General features: G+C 42.2%; 1 protein-coding gene across 4 annotated transcripts in view; it reads right to left on the reverse strand.

The window, feature by feature from the left end:
- ST8SIA6 (ST8 alpha-N-acetyl-neuraminide alpha-2,8-sialyltransferase 6) overlaps nucleotides 1–20,424 on the reverse strand; it is a 49,174-nt gene extending 28,750 nt beyond the window's left edge. For 2 of the 4 annotated variants that reach the window (XM_074157088.1, XM_074157087.1), the window contains exons 1-4: nucleotides 20,222–20,424; nucleotides 19,842–19,940; nucleotides 9,860–9,958; nucleotides 4,218–4,304 (exon numbers count right to left, since the gene is read on the reverse strand). In XM_074157088.1, coding sequence (XP_074013189.1) covers nucleotides 4,218–4,304; nucleotides 9,860–9,958; nucleotides 19,842–19,940; nucleotides 20,222–20,310 — 374 coding nt within the window. In that variant the 5' untranslated portion in view covers nucleotides 20,311–20,424. Of the gene's footprint in view, nucleotides 1–4,217; nucleotides 4,305–5,866; nucleotides 5,942–9,859; nucleotides 9,959–19,841; nucleotides 19,941–20,221 lie in introns of all 4 variants that reach the window. The other 2 variants (XM_074157085.1, XM_074157084.1) reach the window with 2 other exon arrangements.
- Nucleotides 20,425–20,961: the final 537 nt, after the last annotated feature.

The raw sequence follows: 20,961 nt of genomic DNA on the forward strand, positions 1-20,961 counted from the left end.
AAAATGATCAGGGGGCTGGAGCACCTCTCCTATGAGGACAGACTGAGGGAGCTGGGGTTGTTCGGCCTGGAGAAGAGGAGGCTCCAGGGAGACCTCATAGTGGCTTTCCAGTACCTGAGGGGGGCCTGCAGGAAGGCTGGGGAGGGTCTGTTTACAAAGGCCTGCAGTGACAGGACGAGGGGCAATGGTTTTAAGTTGGAGAAGGGGAGATTTAGATTGGATATTAGGAAAAAGTTCTTCACTATGAGGGTGGTGGAACACTGGAACAGGTTGCCCAGGGAGGTGGTTGAGGCCCCTTCCCTTGAGATATTCAAGGTGAAGCTCGGCGAGGCCCTGGGCAACCTGGTCTAGTTGGGGGTGTCCCTGCTGACTGCGGGGAGGTCGGACTAGATGACCTTTGGAGGTCCCTTCCGGCCTGGACCAATCTATGAATTGTAGAGCCATAAGGAACATGAGAAATAAAAAAAAAAGAAAGAAACAAGCCAACAAAAAATAAACAAACCAGAGAAGCACAGCTGACATTCCTAAAGGGAAGGGGAATTCATAAAGGGTATCTGATAATGAATAAAAAATACTTAAATAGTTCTCTATATGTTAATAGCAGTAAACATTGGAGAAGATTTTCCCTAAATAACTGTTAGTAGGATGCCATTTACACCACTTCTGGTGTAGGTACATCACCTTTGCTAGCATCTATTGCAAAGTTAAATAAAACCTCTTTAACAATGGCTGACAAACACTAATGTGGGGCACAATAAATCTTAACTAGATTGCAAGAGCAATGAACCACGTGCTTGCACTTGCTCCTCTGAGGGCAGCCTAAATCTGGCAGTGCTGATGTAAGTGAAGGGCTGGGAGACTGGTTCCCCGACAGAGGCTGGACAAAAATCAACCAGAGAAGATGGACTGTGGATATGGGAGGTATTAAAGAGAACATCATATGGGTTGTACTTGCCTCACGGATCTTCTTGATTTTGAGAAATCCATGGGTAAACATCACATTGCTGTCAAGAGCTACTGACTACTGCCAGACAGCAATCCAGCCAAGTGCATGTGAGCGTGCACAGCAGAGCAGGTTCAGAGGGAGCCATCTGGAAAAGGAAAAGGGGCAGCCCTCTGACAACAAATGGACACAGTTTGCACAGCCTCACGGCAAAGCTGAGGTAGGCAGTAGAGGGTCAACCTGGAATCCTGCACTCTGCTTTTTGCACAACGGGTTGGCCAAAAACACTGTGGTTCGTGCCACATGTGGCTATCTGCTGTAACCCTTTTGCCAAATACAAAGGCAAGTATTTCTTTCCTGCACTGCACTTCTAATTCAAATTTTTTTATTTGGCCTGGATCTGCTGGGAGTGCGGCCTACAAAGAGATTGGTGTGTACTCATTGGCACACACTGCTGTCTTCTAGGAACATAAGAGTCACTGGCTCAGACCATATATTAATTCACTCCACTACCAGTATGATGGTAGCCAACAGCAAAAGCTGCAAAGGAAAACACAAGAAAGCTTCTTTGAGAAATTCACTACCCCGCGGGAAACTGCTGTTGAACCTTATTAATTAGAGGTTAGTTTATGCCCTGAAGCATAAGACATTAAATCCATTATAAATATGCATGCCTGTTCTTCAGAACTTTGGGATAATACAGAGATGTTATACAACCGACACCACGCCTGAGAAGCATGTAAGTGTTCACTCCATTTAACAGATGGGCAAAGAGGGAGAGAAGTCAAGCAGCTTTTCTGCAGACTAGTGAGCAGGCAGACTTCTGGTGGCACTAGCAGGTGAACAATATGACACAGGCAGCTTCAAGCTCTCCTCCTGCAGGTGTCTAGCTGTATTACCCAATTCCTGCTGCACAGCTCCTCTGAGATTAATTTCCTCTTCTGCAAAATGGGTGTGTTTATCTACCTACTTAATCAGATTTTTAGAACTGAATAATATTTGTATTACACAATTATTATGCATTACTGACACTAGGCAAAGTTAGAAAAAGGAATAGATGTACTGCCAAGGGATTATTAATTCATTTATTTCACTGCATTTCTAGAAGCTTTGCTCCCCATAGAGCTCTGTCAATGCATCATTTCTCAGCTAGAGTGTCCTTGCAAAGCTAGTTCCAGGCTCTTGTGCTTAACTGATAAATAAGTTTGGCAGTGCTGTAAGCATGGAGTGTATATAGATTTAGCCAGTAAATTTTATACTGAATTTGGTTTTCTCTTTTTTTTAATTTTTTTTTTTTTTTTAAAGACTCTATTGACCAACTGCTAAGAGCCTTGAAAGTCTCTAGTACGACCTGGGAGCAAGGACAACTGTAAAATTTTCATGACCTGTTTCCAGAAAGCAACAGAGACGAGTTTGAATGAACGGGAAAAGAAAGAAAAGACTTACGCAAAAGCACACATCTTTTGTACAATAATCATCCACAATGCCCTAAACAAAAGCACCAGTCCTTGGTCATACCACTGGAAATTTTGGATGATATCAAAGCAGACCAAATGTCATAGAGACAGAAGAACGTGCAGTACTGCCATGAGAATTGCAGCATGGTTTGTATACATATCAACTAGCTAATACTCTAGCTAGTTTGGATGTTAAAAAGCAATTAAACCATAACAGCACAGCCCTTGAATGTAAATGAAGTAACAAGAGTTTGTCCAGCCTGGACTGAACCATGGCTTTCAAAAGATTTTTTTCCCTTGGTATTTGAGCTAAGTTGAAGCTAGCAAGCTCACCTCAAGGTACATGCAGTCCACATTTTCTAAGTGGCCTAGTGCACCCTACAGCTTTCACTTTTTATTATTTCCAGTCTGATCATTGGTTGTATAACCCACCTTGACTACTTATGACCCACACTCCTTGCTGGAAGGCAATGACAACAAGAAGAACAGTAAGCATCTTGTACTTGAAGGCCAACAGTCTCATGTGACAGTTTAGATAGAGGGTGTTATTTTTGATTCCCATAGGCCTAGAAGATGTAGAAGAATTTGGCCCAGTGGAAGACAGAATGCAGAAACAGTAAATGAAGAAGTCAAGATGAAACAAGGAGTGGTTACTCTGCCATTGACTTGTACACCTAGCACAGCAGAAGCGGCAAATTTCTGGTAAGTGGTGGCTGGTCCGTTCAGAAAGAAGGTAAATTTAAAAAGATTGGAAAAGAAAACCCCTAAATGTAGCAGGGTGAAGAGCAGATGAGAGCAGTTTCACCTCTTGTCAACTGTACAGGACACCTGCCTGTTCTGGAACAGAACAGCTCCTTATCACGCTCTGGTATCTCTGTGCACAGCTAAAGCCTGCCTGAGTTAATGAGAAGTTTCTTAAGCCTTATCTCTGTGTATTTTCCTACCTCAGCTTTGGGAAACACCATTAGTCAGTTATGATACACAGCAAACACAGCAATTTATGTTGCACAGAAAGCATTACCCCCCAAAAAACTACTTCTTCCAAGGGTTATCATATGGATATTATGTTTTCAATGCTAGTTAACTCCAAAGAGTTGGACGGTAGGTCAGTTTATTTATTTTTCATGATCATGACAGACTCTTTAATTCTGATCCATGTAATAATGTAATTCAAAAGAGTATTTCCCCCTGGAGAAAATAAGGTGGCACAGCAAAGCTGTTCTCTAAACCCAGCATGATGCATTTCCAAATGAGAGTGGAAGCTTTTCAGGGATCACTGTCCCTACTGAGCATGTACTTACGTGCCATCCCAAACAAGGACACATGTAATCACATACTGACATGCTCAGGGGCCATGACATGCAGCATCAAACCTAATGAGTGTCTTGGGCATCTCTTTAATAGAAGTAATAGTCTTGAGGTAAGAAATACACTGCTTCATTACACAGTCTTCTACCAGAATGCCAGTTCAGATGGACAAAATCACATTACGGTTGTTTTTTTTTAATACTGTAGGTTTTGTGTCAGGAATATTTCCATCTATTCTATGTAAGTTAGTTAACTATTCCTTATAGTGGAGACAGGTAAAATTACTTCATTTGTGTAGTTCTTTTATCCTTCTCAGTTTGCACAGTCAGTTCAAGTCCAGTTCAAATAAACAAGAAGCCCCATAACCAAAAGATTAACAGAAATGCATAGCTATGAAGGCAGTCTAAAAGCAATACAAAATTATCTTTTCAAAGGGGTAGGTTTCAATTTCTGGCTTGTTAGATGAGTCTAGGGTAAACAGTTTTTCTAAATGAGACAATGAAAATTACCTGAATTTTGTAGATTCTTCTGGTCTCCTTATCCAGCTGCAGTTCTGCAGTTTTGTGACTATGTGAAGATAATAATCTTCTGAGTATCTAAATAAGGCAAGAACATCAAACACTAGAATATATATGTATATATATTTAGAAACACTAAAACATTCAAATGATGCATGTATTAATAATAATGTGCATGATGCATATATAATAGATTGCTTTTAGAACTCCATGACCTATTTTATTTTTGTAATTTGTAACAGCACTATCCTCATTTAATTAGCACGACCTATTAAACATTGCTTCTTAATAGTGATATCCTAATGAACTTTTCTTCTCAGAAACTTTTGAAAGGACACTGGTTTCAAACTTAAATATTTGACCTTAAATATCTTGAAGTTATTAGAAATCATCTCAAGTGCCGAAATCCAAAATAATACAAAAAATCTCTCATATTTGGTGTTTTAAGCTTCAAAAATGTTTTGAAATGTGGCACTTGCAAGCCAAAATGAAACATTACACTTCTTATTTTCTTTCATTTACCTTGTAGAGTTCCCAAAGTTCAATTCAATCATCTAAGACCATAAATCAATATTTACAGATGTAAGTTTTCCTTCAAATTATCTGTTAAATAAAACAATCCGTTGTTTTATGTCACCCAGCACTTTGGTTACATTGGTACATGTAATCAAAGAGCTCTCTGCTCCTTTTAAACCCTTTCAAGAGATTTACATTTGTCCATACGTAAAATACTTCAGAACATGTAAGTCAAAAGAATGAAGACACTTCTTCCCTTATAGGTTCAATGTTAATACTTCTTCCACTTGTACTTGGATCCTAATACAGTTTGTTTTTAAAACAGTAACTCTCACTTATAAGGAGGACTGGGGGAATGGGAAGAAGAGATGATATGGATGCCATAACAACAAATTCTATGGGATTCATGTCTCCAGCAAAGAACTACCTTGTATTATTTTAGCAAAAAAAAGTTAACATTGGCCCAAAATCAAATGATCATGAGCTTATTTAATCTGAAATTTAGAAGTGTGTATTTTGAACAGTTTTACAAGAGTTGGGATGGCAAAAAACCTCATCTGTTTTTAAATGGAGCAAGAGAATTGATAAAAAGGAATATAAAAAAAGGCTGTGGTGACTTGCCATGGCAGAAGTCAACAACCTGAAAGCTTCCTTCTCTCTGTGTTCAACCTGCTTTTGGTGTCACAGCCTTATGGTAAACATTTGAAAAAACAGACACCTTTTTTTGTTTGCTTCATAAAGCTACTGCAACTGCTAAAGTTAACTTGCTTATCTACTCCTGAGTAAAATCATGTCCCATTTCCACAGGGAAAAAGAAATGAAACTTTTTAGAGGAATTCTGCATTAGAATTGGCCTTTGGCTAAAGTTTGCACCTGTGACAACATACACAATTTTCATTCTGCAAACTTAGCAAACTCTTAAAGGAACTAGATGACTGTGACCAAACTGATTTTCCTGAGCCTTTGCACAACTCAATAGAGCAGGAATGAATGGGCAGAAGTGGGAGAAGCACAAAACTAGTTTTATTGCAGGTGTAGCTGATCTGACCTGGTGCAGAACATTCCTCCTCCTTTCAGTCCAACTCCAAATCTGTTCTCTCTCTCGTGACACTGCTGATACTTACTTGAGTCCACCTCTCTTTGGTTTCTGCCAGCTTTTGTACTTGTGAAATGCCTTCACAAACCATTTTAATTCACTACTGTGACAAAAAAAAAAAAAAAAAAAAAGGAAGAAAAAATATGCATATACATTTTCTCCAGAAAAGATTCCATTGAACACCACAGCCAGGATAAGCAAGGAGTGATAGGAGTGGAGAAACTGGGAAGGTGGTCTTATTTTGGCAGCTGCCTCCTGGTATGTTGTATTGGCAGCCTTGGAACTGCAGTCAGAGAAAATGGAACTACTTTCTTGCTGAAGCTGCTACCCAAATTGGCTCACTGTGGGGTCAGACAAGTGTCAATACCAGCACAAGGCAGCACAGGGAGCGCATGTGAGGGGAGGATGGGATAGAAACACAGGACCGAAATAGCCTATGCTGATGTTGAATCACTCATCTAGTTGTATTCCTTAAGGCTAAACAGTAAATAACTCTTAGATGCTGGGACTTATGGAAAAATTCCAAGAATTAATAGCATAACAGAGCATGAAGAGTTACTTAGGCTACCACTATCCAGGAGAAAAAAATATAGAAAAAGCAAATTCTAGCCTAAAGACACTGATAAGAAGAAGATCAGAGCCAGAAATAAAAGAAAAATTACCATCAGCTCGGAAAGAAATTGCAAGGACTGACAAGTTATTAGCAAGTTACAGGGAACCATTTGTTTAGGAGAAAAATCAAAGCCTCATCCATAATACTAGTTCTGAGGCCTCATGAGAAGCACAGGCAGAAAGCACCGTCAGAAACTGTAAGGACCTTCTTATACATGTAACAGAAGCTGCATCGAGGGTAAAAACACCAATTACAATGCAAGAACATGGCTACTGCTGGCTGCTGGATGGAATTACTTTTGCTCAGAGGTGTCTAAACTCACCAGTTCATGCAGAAAAGCACCATTATACAGGTCTTTACCAGAGAGAATACCACCTCTGCTCACTCTGTGCATCCAGTTTTGCTCCTCTTGTGACTTACAAAGACACTACAGACCGTCAGAACTCATCCCGGCACAGCACTGCAAGAGGCAGAGACAACCCAGCGGCATGTCCTGGAGAACAGGAGCTCACGACAGTGACAGCCCTGCAAAGTGGCCACTACATCTGCTCACACCAATATAAGCCTTCCATGAAATGAACTCTACTTGAACACAGACAATATTCCCATAGATTAATTTTTTCAGACTCAAAGTGAAGCTCTGGGATTTGCTGCAGCTGGGTTTAGAGCCCAGAAAGCTTTGTTTTCCTTTCAGAAAGCCTATTTTAGCATTTCCTGCTTTAAAGGAGCCTTGAGGACACACTCCTCCAAAAGAATCATCCAGAAGGCCATCAGGGTATCATCTAATGGCTCTGCTTTAACTCAGACAGTCCTCTTCTCCACTGTTCTGTTTTCAAGAGCTGGGACAATACATGTATTTCCACTGGCACCCAGGAGCTTACAGCACGTATTTGCTGAAGCTAAAAGGGTTTTATTATTAAGATAAAAAAGCTCTGGTAAATTGAACTATAAAAATATGTGGACAAGACAGTAATTACAGTGCTGAGAATAGTGAATGAAACACGCTTTGTCCTGTTTTTGTCTGTCACCTGCACCACAACCATTATAATAACTTGGTGTTGTCGGAAACTCACTTATACTCTATTTGCCTTGCTGACAAATAACACCTGGGAGGATTTTTTTTGCCTATAGTAGTTGTCAGGTATGCAGTGACCTTCTACATTAACTGCAGTGGCTAAGGTGGAATTATTATGCACAGCTGAAGCACTGACAAAGTATAAGTATCTTCTAATTTCTGGCAGATACCTGAAGGACAACAGCAAGGACAGAAGTGTTGAGATAGTAGGAAGACAACAGGCAAAATGTCAGAACAGAGAGACAGGTACAGCCCCACCTGGTTACTTGCTAAAGCTAAATACCTAGCTCAAAAAAAGCTATTTGAATCAGAAGGAAAATTGAGCAGCAGGAGTGAAAAAAGGAGATATTCTTACTTGGCAGCTTATGTTTAAGAAAGAAACAAATAAAAAGAAAAACAACAGCAGGAAATGCAAAAGAAAAGGAGGATCCCTTTTGCCTTTGGACACTTTAATACTATCAAAACAACTATCAGTTTTTAAGGCCCTCAAAAGAGTGCGCACAGGGCTTGCTCTACAATAAAAATGGAAAACTGCCAGCAAATCTCAGCATTTCAGGCTCTTTATCACCACCAGCATATACCTGCTATAATAATAACTTCCCACTTACATAGCATTTTTTACTATCAAATAATTTGACAAGCTTTAAACTAGTAATTTTTTCCCTTTCTGCCAGCTTAAGAGGGAAGAGTGTCCAGAATGTCCCTGAAAGTCTAGAACTGTAATATAAAGCGTTTATATACCATGCCTGTGGATCACACCTTGGAAAAGCAGCAAAGAGCCCTCCAGCTTCTCTCAGTGAAAGGCAATGAGCTGCAATATTCATGGCACAAAACAATCCTTTGCTCCTTTCTTCCAAGCATCAGTTTCTCTTCCTACCTGCCCTGCTTCTGCCTTCTTCTGCCCATCTTCTGCCTTGTTAAATGGTGCAGCCCCTCCTTCTCTTTAGCTACAGAATAAAGGTCTGAAGCTTCGCAAAGTTTTTCCTACAATCTCAGCTCCCAAATGTTCTAGATATGAAGAGCACATCTGCATTGCTGCAGCTTGTACAACTTTGTAACACGCAGGATAAATAACAGCTGTAAGTGGATTTTGGAGGAAATACAGTGTCTGGTTGTCCTTCTCTTGGTGTTAATCACTCAGGTTTTCAGCCACCTGTATACTTTGACCTATTTGCCAGCCTCTGTCTCAGCTCTCACTAGCAATGCGTCAGTAAAGTAACGTAATGGTTTACCACCTTTCAAAAGAGGAAAAAATTCAATGATAGTGTTGCTGATGAGGTGGAATATTGGTGGGAGAAGAGGTTATAGAGGAGAAAAAAAGAAAATAATTTTAAAAAACCCAGAATTCTGGGAGTATGGTGACTTAAGAACAGGTGAAAGATCTTAAAACACAATGAAAAAGTAAGGAGCGGGAAGAAAAGACAGGAGACATTTTAAAATCATGATTTAATGTTGTTTCTGCATTAAGGAAAAAATTGACTCCTCCAGTTCTCTGAAAGGGGAAAGGTACATAATTATTTTTAGCAGAACTTTTTTTTCTCATTCCTTTTCTCTTTTCACAAATGGAGGGGGAAAAATAAAAAACTTCCAATTTTAAAGACACCATGGCATGTAATTAATTTTAAGCTGGAACTTGATCCCAATGGGAAGCCTTTCTAATTTACAATGTTTTATTTATTGGTGCATCCATATAGGCAAAGTGTTACATGTCAAAAAGAATGGGCTGCTTCTCCCATTTCCATTTCAGAAAGTGGGAAGGAGTTTGAGCTGGGCTGATATCAAAGGGGTTTTTTTCCGTGTCAGGAAAAGGCAGAACAGCAAGTTGAAAGCCAAAATTAATTTGAGGTGTTTTTTCAACGTATCTAAAATTGAATTATTAGTTTCCTGTGGACTAGTTATTATAAAGACTGCAATTAATTACTAAGTTTTTATACTAGTACATTTCCATACTCACTCTAGTGAATACGCTGAAAAGAATCCATTAATAGAGGTTGCTCATAGCAGGAATGTTCACCAATCAGGAAAAAGATACTCAAGAATGAAATCATACCTCATAGATTCTGTTCAGCCTTCTTGTGAATGTCCTGGAATAAAATGCTAACTGGCAAGGAGAAATCTTTTTAACTTACATTGTGAAAATAAAAAAAAATAAAATCCAACCTCGAATAAATCTAATTCACATGAAAGAAAAAATGCAGGCAAACATTGGTTGAACCATTTCAGTTTCCTGTTGTATAGCTCCACATCCATATCATTGAGAATTATGTAAAAGAGGACAATCTTTTACCATTCTATTTAAAACAAACAAAGCAGACTGCGCAGCAAACACCTACCTTTTCTTCTTGATAGATGATGACAAAATGTTGTCCTGAATTGCTTTACATTTTGAAGCCCGTTCAAACTGGTAAATTCCATTTTTATTAACAGTTGTTCTGTTAAAAAGGGTGGGAAGAAAAAGCAACAAACTTTAAAAGAGAGAATATATTCTGACAACACTGTCAAGTTTACTTTGCTATGACAATAAGATTAATGACCATTGATTTAACTGAAAACATTACCAAAGAAATCTTATTGACATCTATTGTCAAGCTCTCATATAAAAGGGGAGTTCGCTGTTAGTGACTATAAAATATTTGATTCTTTAAAGTAACCCTGTTTCATAGTCTGAATTATATTTTCTACTTTACACTGTAATCAGAAAATGTAATTAAATGAAATGAAATGGCAAGACTCTTGAACATAACATTTTGAAGATATTTAAAATATTCACTGGTAAAATATTTAGCAGGTGTGATTTCCTAAAGTTGTTGATGCAATGCGATATTCAGAGCCAATATAATACGTACAGGAAACACCACAGGTGAAGTAGATCTTTCTACATGGACCTTAACTTATTGACTCAAGCTTAATACTTCCTTCCTTGTTTATTCTTTATTTACACAATAAGAATAAATATTTGTAAAAGGAGCCAAGGCAAGTGCCAGACAGTGATCTTTAATTCCTGTTGTCTTATTTTCACCAAACTCTTGTGTGGTCCTCTTGTCTGGCAGTCCCAGTAGAAGACTGAGCTGTGAATTCGTAAATGACTGCAATACCAAGGTCTTATTCCATTCACATCAGTTCACCCTGTATCTCGGTTCAATCTCATACAATCACCCTCCTCCGTCATCAACCTTCAGCTGTACATATTGGCATTTATCAGGGAGTTTTCTTCCTCCAGCATTTTTATTTACCTTGCTCCTCACCATCTTCTCCTCTTCCCCCTCCCTGTTGCTTTTGGGTTCCTTCCACTGATTCACTACTTACAGAGCACTGGGATGCTGCAATGTGTTTGTCCAACCCAGAACTAGAAATACAGAAGATATAGATGCTGTGTCATTCACTCCTAGGTGTGAGCTGCAGCAGTGAACAGAACCCGTGCTGTTCTTAGAAACACAGAACAACTGAGCCATCTCTGTATACACAAAGAGAAAGGGTCTTCCTGCTTTGTACACAATACACTCTGCTTCTGAACTATCATTCCTTTTAATAACAAGGACCAAAACTCCATTGCCTTTACCTATTAAAACACAGAGACCACTTATCAACAAGATTTCTGACAAGCTGATTTTGAACCTCTTTTACTTCGGAAAGATGCCATTTCAAGTCACAGAGTCACGGAGTGGACGGAGTGGCTGAGGTTGGAAGGCACCTCTGGAAATCATCTGGTCCAACCTCCCGCTCAAGCAGGGCCACCTACAGCCAGCTGCCCAGGACAGTGTCCAGACAGCTTTTGAATATCTCCAAGGATGGAGACTCCACAACCTCTCTGGGCAATCTGTGCCAGTGCTCGGTTACCCTCACAGCGAAAAAGTGTTTCCTGATGTTCAGAGGTAACCTCCTGTGTTTCAGATGGTGCCTATTCCCTCTGTTCCTGTCACTGGGCACCACTGAGAAGAACTTGGCTCCATCCTCTTTGTGCCTTCCCTTTGGGTATTGATAAGGTCCTCTCTGAGCCTTCTCTTTTTAAACAACTAAACTCTTAAACAATTCAAATAACAAGAGGAGTAACTGAAAAAGAGCAAGCAGAATAAATGCTTGTTTATTTTGCTACTGAACTGCCTGGCATGTCCCTAGCTACCACAGGGAGGAAGAGGAACAAAGCGCCTTTCCTTTGACCATGAATTTTCTAGTGAATCAGTCAGCCCATAGGAGCAATTCACCCAGGACAGAGGCTGCAGAGGAGAGACATCAGCTCTCTCCCTTTCTTTCCACCACCAAGAACTTCTTCCCAGTACACACTCCATGCCCCTAAGGAAGTCTGCAGTCTGCCTGCTCCTTGTTGAGGGCAACACTAAGAGAACACAACGTATACCTCTGTCCTTTCAGTTCTGCAGTGACTTTAATAGATGGTTGCAGCTGGCACTACCTAGTGAGAGCTCCTTGGCTGATCCTGCATAGAGCTCCTTATCGAATTCTTTTTCAAGGGGTGACATACAAACAAGGGGGCAGAAAGCTCTCAGAGCACACAGTTGAGAGCAAACAACTCAGCACATCTTACAGGGTAAGCGCCAGCAAATATTCTGCCTGCACCATTTACGCACACAGGTTTATTGCGCCTTGGTCTGAACGGTTCTGTCTCCACCGAAGAACCAGGTGGGCCTTTTCACAAAAGAACCCAACATCAGTTCCCCAAAAGATTTAGTTAGCACCAAATCATGTCTCCTCTCTCTTGCTTACTGAATGCAGTGAGCTCAAACGATTCAGCTTAAAGTAAGAGAAATGAGCATGTGCAGAACTTAGCTGCACAAACAGCACCTTGAAAAAGAACTACTGATATCATAAGCCAAGTGCATGCACGCTACAGCTGCTAATAAGTCTTTCATTACAACTAAAAATCAAGATGCTGGACGCTTATTTGGGAAGTGGCTCCAGCCCTTCTGAGCCACAGCTGGCCAGAGGAGACCTTCTTTAACACAGGAAGACCAGGTTGAGGACAGACCAGCTCGCTGCGAGGTGCCTTTGCATCGCTGGAGAACCAACATTCTTTCAACTCTGTGCAGAGAATCATTACAAGGTCCTTACAGCTTCCTATTAATTTATGTCCTGAGATCAGTGGGGCAGTGAATAGTCTCTCGACCAGTTACAAGCTTTACTCAACAGACTTTCACTCTTTTTAAATTCATAGCACTAAGATCAACTGAAGCAGGTTGCCTCATTTTTTAATATGCAATTGCTTTTTATGCACACATTTTCAAGACTTGAAAAATTCAAAAACGAAAAATTCAGATAAAAAGGAACGAGCAAAATAAATCCGTGTTCTGTTTTGCCATTAAATCCTGACAATCACTTTTTACAGACATCAAGGGGAGAACAACAGAATAAGGATTCTTTCCTTCCCTTTCCATGACACATGTAAAAATTGATGAAAATGGCACAACTGTGGGGGAAAACTAGACACAAATTTTAATTAAAATTCTTTATCCATATAATGCAGGCACATGATAGATCACCAAAATGCTTCGTGTGGCTTTTTCCACACAAAAGTTACTCAATGTTCTTTACATGGTGCAAAAAAGACATATTTATTTGCCAGACATGCAAAACAATGACTCATTCCAGTAAAAGTTAAATTTCTGAATTTCTGTTTCACCATCAGAGTGGCCTCTGCTTCACATGAGTGAAAGATTTTTGCATTCAGACAAAAGGGGTGTGCAAGGGGCAATCCAGACTTCGACTGCATTACTCATTGCAGAATTGTGCAGACATCAGGCTCGGATTAGATTTCCGATCACTTAGGACAATTATGCTAGGCAACATTTATCACTAAATGAATTTACCTGACCTAGGGGATGACAGTCTTTGTTCAATTCTTAGAACTGCACTAAAACTTGTGTAGCGAAATCAGATAACATGTCTAACAATGCAGATATATGGCTACATTGAACTAATTTTGCAAACTTTTAAGCTAGACAAGAACTTGTAGTGGAGACCATGTTATATTCTGATGGCCTGAACTCATAAACGGATGAAACAAGGAAATTTCTGCTGCATTTCCTTTAGAGTTTAGATGTTCTCAAAGCCAGTCTCACTGGTCAGAATCTGAAAAAAATGTGTTGGTTTTTTTTAAATCATATACGAACAGCTCGAGGACCACATACTTCCTATGGTAATTCTAGGAACTAAGAAAGTACACCATCTGTACTTTAATAAATCCACAGTAGATTAAGACCATGTGCCATATTTATCAGCACGTCGTTATTCTATATCTTGCTCTCAGGAAGACAGCAGTTCTTTAAATTGTAAAATTCTTTAAGGCAACAATTGCACCCACCTTCAGAATAAGAAATAAAGAAACAATATGGAAAGCCCATGTGCCCTGTTGCTGCACGTGTAGCATTCAGTCCTGAGACTACAGGGAGCCTTAGTGCAGGGAACCACCGGACACACAGGTACCTCAGTTAACATGTTCTGGGGGAGCAGTGGTACAGGGAGGGAAAGAAAAGGGAATCCTTTTAAAAACAAAACCAAACTCAACCCCAAACAGTCATCAGACTAGGAAAATGGATGGACATAAGATGGATGAAAAAAGGATGAATGGTGGCAGGCAGGGGGGAGGAAAGGCAGATGGAAAAAGAAATAATGCTGTGAATTATACCATGACATAAAGATATGCCCAGGACTGAAAGGCCAGTCCTCCAGAATTCCCACAAAATCAGCTGGAAACAACCGAAAGAATGTGGAGTGAGATTTTCAAAACAGCTCATAACTGGACTGTCTGGCAGCACTGACAGCAACAAGAACTTCATCCCTAATTTCAGCAAGAGTCATGCCCACACGGAATGTAAAAATCCCACTAATTGGCTTTATTCACTCCATGCCCAGCATAACCAGTTGTCGCCCTTTTTCTATGGCTTCCTGCTCTTGTCTGCCTGAAGCAGCACAAGACCTCTGAACCCTGTTCCAGCTGAGCATCTCCACCTAAAAAGGGTAACTTCTGCATGCAGAACTGCACATTTCCATCCTTCTCCCAAAGTGGCACTGAACAACACTATCCAGTTCGTGAATACCTTCTGTCTTAATCTCTCCCTTGAAGAGACTAATTTATATCTGAATCTCATCGTCTATTAGTTGAATACTATTAAAAACTCATAATCCGTACTTCCCTAGGAAGGGTGCTCTTAAGTGGTAGCTTTGACACTATTTCAAATGAATCAGATGATAAGAATATAGCAACATTTTTCAGGTTCACAACACCTTGATTAATAAGGCAATACACAATTTAAATGCTTAGTGAAACGGACTATGAAAATGGCTTTATCAAACCATAGGAATAAGAATTTGTCTTGTAACATTAATCACAGTAACTGTGAAAAAGACTGATCCTACTATCCTTGTTCAAGTTCCCACGGAGGTTTTGCTTATCTAAGGAATGCTAAATCAGGTCTTTAAGACAAGCTGCATTTTGAAATTATTTGGAAGACCTTCCATTGCATTCACCAGAGTTACACATAACATGAGATACTTTTTATTTATAAAATCCATAAACCACATGACAGGTAACATGACAAGCAACATTCAGCGTCTCATGCTGGGTAAAGTGAAAAGAATAAGGTACTTACACCAAAATGATGTTACAGTAGTAACGACAGACAGAATGACAGAGCAGTTTCACTTGGACCAAGTAAACAGAAAGAGGCTGGGAAACCTTTCACCACTGTCAGAACATAAATGTGTCCTGGCAGCTTTCAACTGAACACCTATTCATTTAGACAGAACTAATACATGAGGCATGTGTTAGAAATGCACTCCTAAAATATGTCTGCATGCATCACTTGGGAATGAAGGAAAAAAATACTAAGAGAGCAGTAAAATTAGTGAAGTGGTCACCAGTGCTGACTAATCTAAACTGTAGCAAATTAAAACTAAGCTACTGTTCATAACTGTGGTAATAGCCTGTCTCTTCTTCCCCTTCTGCCTGCCAGAAAGCAGTATTTTGACAGGAGACAGAATGTACAGGTCTCTGTAGCATAGTTAATTAAGTATAGTTGTTTATTCCCTAGGCCTGCATAAAGATCTGCTACTGAGAGAGGAATCAAACTGAGAGAGAAACCAACTCTATGGAACCCTGCATTAATACTAACTTGTTTACTCATAGCTCCTCAATCACTTCCTCCCACTGTTCAATTACCCCAGCAGCCCTCTACGCTGTGCTTGCCTTGGACCTGTGAAGACACTAGAGTAAGTTAGTGAAATAGTAAGCGAATGCCTTAAAATTGGCGACACAAACAGAATAACAGAGTAGTGGTGGTCAGTTCTTCAGGGTACTGCTGCCTTGTTATTACTTGTGTATAAAGTATACACTATATATATACTCGCTACATATATATATATATTTATGTACATAAAGTAGCGCTTGTCACTTCACTTCCCTTGTAGGAGCTGGCATCAGTTATCTGGGCAGTACAAAAGGAACTAGAATTTCTGCCCAAGCTTAACATAGTACACTCTGAGCCTCATAAAGAAAACACTACCTAGCCTCTCTTACTATTGTCACCTTCCCCTGATAAGCACTAGCAGTACTAAGCCCTCTATTTTGCTATTAATGCTGCGACTACACAAACAAATATGCCGGCACAATCACAGTCAGGGAGGGAGGACCAAGTGTCTAAAGGTGGGACAAGTACAAAACTACGTCTTTTAGTTGTACTGTTGGCTCCAGCAATTTTAAGCTGTACTTGCAGTTACCACTTAAAAAACTGAGAGGATGATATGAGGCATAAACATGAAGACTTGCAGTGTTGCGGCGTAAATGATACTGATTCCATGAATAAATTTGGGGACTACTAGAGAAATCTTAATAACGATAGCATTTTTTTTAGTAAGAAACCCTACTAACAGGCACAGTAGGCTGTGAAATGAACCCAAGACCAAAACTGGAAGTCACACTGTAGATGTAGTCTACATTGTTTGAGTTATCTAACACTTAACAAGGAAAAGTGGTAAGAAACGTCCTGTAAGAGACAAACTGCACCTTCAAGGTTATTTAATAAGACACAGTCCTCAGAGAACTTTAGGTGCCTGGTCATCATCTAATTAAACATCGCTGAGCGTAACAGCTGCCTAAATATCTGTGACAGTCTGAACCAATCCCCTGCTTTTCATCCTTTCATCCTTCAGTTTCATCCTTTTAAAAGAATTACTCAGAGAACAGATTAGCTTTCAATATTGTGAGGCAACAGAATAATAGGGCCTTAGAGATTCTTCAGGAGATGTCTGGTTACAAATATGCCTCCAACAGCAAAGGAAATCATGATAAGAAGAAAGATTAGCTTGCGATTATGAAGATTGTTTAGGTTACTTATACTTCGAGTTCAAGAAGGACAGGGCCTAGGTTTTTTTCTTTTTCCTTTCCTGGATCCTCCCACCAAATTTGGTAAGCAAATCTTAGCTTTCCAGAAAAACGCATCAAACTGATGAAGAGAACAGAGTCTAACCTAACATCCATGCACACCCTCTTACTCTTACGCAGAAAAGATATTGCTGTCAGCAACACAGCAATGCTACTCAAACCATCAGGGTACTTTAGGAGAACCATACTTCGGGAAGTCTACACCAATACATTGTTCCTAGTTTTATCCATCAACTCCCTAACGTAGCCTCATCCGATTCAAAAATTCACTAACCCCTGTACAACCTATTTCAACGAGGGACTCTTCTGTCCTTTCGCTATACTCGAGGATGCTGCAGCAAAACCCCACTGCAAACTGGACTCTCATTCCTATTGACCAGACCATCCACCTCCATCACTGAGGGATTGCTCTGAATCTCCTGAATGAGTCCAGATGCCCTCTGGATCAAATCTCTTCAGCATGGCCCTCAGCCAGGCCCAGTCCAGCTGCTGCCTGGATCAAACCCCTACAGCATGGCTCCCTGCCCAGAGCTGCTCTCTGGATTAAGTAACAGCTCCTGGTCAGTCCAGCAGCTCTCTCTCCTTCCTCCTATGCCAAACATGCACCGCAAACTCCTGTCAGGCCAGCTTACTAAGCACAGCCACTCAGGTGAGAAAGAACATCCTCTCCTGGATTCAACCAGCAAGCAATCCCTCCAAAGGCACTACGGTTATAGGAACTAGAGTGAAATGAAACTTTTTTTGATTAATAATTTACTTGTCACACTTTTGCAGTCACTTAGTCACGACGAAATACAATTTCAGGTTGATCAAAACTAGTTCCAAATTGGTGCCAAAATCTTCCAAGCAGATTAAGGAAAAACATGTATTTAAAATCTTGCCTTATTACACTTGCCTTATTACAGAGATTAAAAAATGACCCATACAGGGTCATACATGCTCTGGCAGGGGGTTGGACTAGATGATCTCCAGAGGTCCCTTCCAACCCCATAGCATTCTAGGGGAGGTTTAGATTAGATATTAGGAAGAATTACTTTACTGAGAGGGTGGTCAGGCACTGGAACAGCCTGCCCAGGGAGGTGGTGGAGTCGCCATCCCTGGAGGTATTTAAGAAACGTGTAGACATGGCACTTCAGGGCATGCTCTAGTGCCCGAGATTGTTGGGTTGTGTCTGTTTGTGGGTGGGTGTGGGGTGTGGTTGTGGGTTTTTTGTGTTTTTTGTTTGGTTGGTTGGTTTTTTGTTTGGGTTTTTTTGGGTTGGGTTTTTTTGGTGGGTTTTTTTTGTGGTTGGACTCGATGATCTCAAAGGTCCCTTCCAACCATGAAGATTCTGTGATTTTCAGACCTCTTCGGTATTGTGTTGCTTCCACTTTCTTTGCTCCAGTTGTGAGAGTACTAACAGCAGATGGGAAGCAGTCAGACACTGTTCTCTGAAGTGCTCTCTGCCAGCATTTCTAGTCAATTTGACTCCATGGTTTAGCACACCGAGCTGAATGGAAAGAGACTGCAGCCCAGAGATTAGCAGGGAAACGGAAGAGTATGAGAAGACGGGGCCGGGGGGGCGACCACAGACATAACACAGAACAGAGTGGAGAGGAGAATGGAGTGACAGCTACAAAAAACAAAGCACAACAGAGTACGTTCTGCAAAACCAGTATGTAGTGAGGAGTGCAAAAGACAGAAAAAGAGGCAGAAAGGGAAAAAATAATCACAGGAAAGAAAAGCAGGCTAGAAGCACAAAACAGCAGCTAGAATTCTGCAAACGTTCCTGTTTCTTTTGTTTCACTCTCATTGTGAAAGATGTTATAGACTTACAGCTTGTGAAAGTTCTAAATTTTGAGGCAGGGAGCATGAGGGTCTCTCATCAGAAACGGGTAAGAAACCTACTGTCAGGGTACACTGCAACGATTACTCTGCCTAACGTCACTTGCATTCACTTAGGGAAAGCGTTCTGTTCTTTAACCTCCAATCCAGCTAGATTAGGTGAGATGGCAGCTCGAGTAAGGTTAACTGCATTGTCACCATTGACTCCAGTATAATCCGAACATCCCAGCTCCCATTAAAGACCCAATTCCCAAGTTCTTTCTAGTTTTTATCATGTGTTTTTGACCATAATAGATATAAACATATAATAATAATTGGAATGGCGATGCTAATGAGGCCATATAAAGTAAAACGGAACAGTAAAAATATTGGCAAGCTACTTCTTTCATAGTAATCTCTCATGTGTGGATTACACCACCCTGTTCTGCACTATTAGTTTTCCTACAGTGTGAAGACTCAAGAGCACGACAACAGTGCTGTTAATATTGAAGCCTGCACTTAAAGACACGACATGTTTCACAGCTAATTTTACCAAATATTGTCATATTAAGCTTTGCAGTATAAAACAACGGGCTGTAAAGCAAAGATCTACACTGATACAAAAGATCAAGACACGGGACCAAGTGAAAGGGCGAAGTAAGATGCTACACAACACGAAAAAGGCTTCGTATGTCTGCCCTTCATCCTATGGATTTTAAAGGAGAGATCTGTATTTTTGACTCAATGCACATTACAAAAATGACAATAATATTGCCCAACTCCAGCTCCACCTTCCTGGAAAGAATAATAAAAGCTGCCTGGGACATGCCATTCAGCCAGCACTTTTTGCATGGTACAAAACTGTTATACGCAACATTTTATTGGGCTCAAAAAACAGTGGCGGAGTGACAGCCGTCATTAAGAGGCCTGACGAGCAAATAATTTATTACAGTCAAAGTGAATTTTCATTTTCTGGGTATCATAAGCCTCTAACGCTCCGTCTGATTACAAAGCTGCTGAAACACAAGGAAGAATGAACTGGAGCCAGGGCGAATTCCTGCTCCCGGGGACGCTTCCAGGGGGAGCCGCGCGTTGGGTGGCTGAAGGCGGGCAGCCCCTACCTGTTCCCGGCCTGGGGAAGGGAGGCTGAGGGGGACCTGAGGGCTCGCACCACTTTCGGCGTGACAGCCGCCGCCGCTCCCGCGTCCTCCTCCCAGCCTCTGCCAAGCGAGACGGGGAAAACAAAAAGTTGTCAAAACCAGTCATTAAACACCACCGGCCGTGTGCGGCGCCCCTCTCCTCCCCGCCGATCCCTCACACGCCGCCGACACCCCAGCCCAGCCCGGCCCGCTCCGCGGATGGGAGGGGGGGGTGAGGGGGGGGTGGTGTCTCGCCGCCTCCCGCTCCTTCTTCCCCAGCCGGCTCCAGGCTCTCCCGCCCCGCAGCCCCCACTGCCCGGCAGCGGGCGAGGCCCCCCCCCCCCGGCTCCCGGCCGCCCTACCTGGCGCGGAGAGGCTGCTGGCCGCGCAGGAGGCAGCCGCCCAGCAGTAGGCTGCCCAGCGCGGCGGCCAAGGCGATGACAGCCCGCATGGTTCGCTCGGCAGCAGCGCCCGCCGCAGCTACGGCCGCCCCATAGTATTTAAGGCAGGCTGCGGGGAGGGGGAGGCGGCCATGGCAGCCACAGGGTCTCTCCGCTCCGCCCCGCCCCTCGCCCGTTCCGGCGGCCGCAGCCCTGCGCCGCCGCCATCAGCCCCCCTCCCACCGCGTTGAGGGGCCGGGCGGGGGCAGGCCGGGCTTCCCGCCCAACTTTCCCCTCAGGCGAGCGGCGCGGCCATCCCGGGGCAGGTTCCCCCGGGGGATGGTGGCCGCTTGTGCCGTGGGGGCGGCCGGGCAGGGGGCTGCCTCCCCGGTTTCCCCGCTGGCTCCCGGATCGGCGGTGCCGGCGGGGGGCGGCTGGGCTCGGTAGAGCTGCCGCGGCCTGAGGGGCAGGACCCGGGCAGCCTTTGCTGGCGGCCTCTCAGGGCGTTTCTGGGTAGCAAAGGTGGCGGGGCAGGTGCCCTGCGGTGCGAGGGAGTTAAAATGCTGCCGAAACTTTAACCGGGGAGAGCGGGGGTGCCGTGCGGGGCGGCGGCGGGGGGTGGCCCGGGGAGCCCGCCCTGCCCCGGTGCTGGTGCAGCCAGGTCGCTGCTGCTTTAGTAGGACTTTATCTTATTTATAAATGACATTCAGTGTGGTGTTTGT

The sequence above is a fragment of the Numenius arquata genome, chromosome 12 (genome assembly GCF_964106895.1).
Source record: "Numenius arquata chromosome 12, bNumArq3.hap1.1, whole genome shotgun sequence".
Classification (NCBI taxonomy): Eukaryota; Metazoa; Chordata; class Aves; order Charadriiformes; family Scolopacidae; genus Numenius; species Numenius arquata.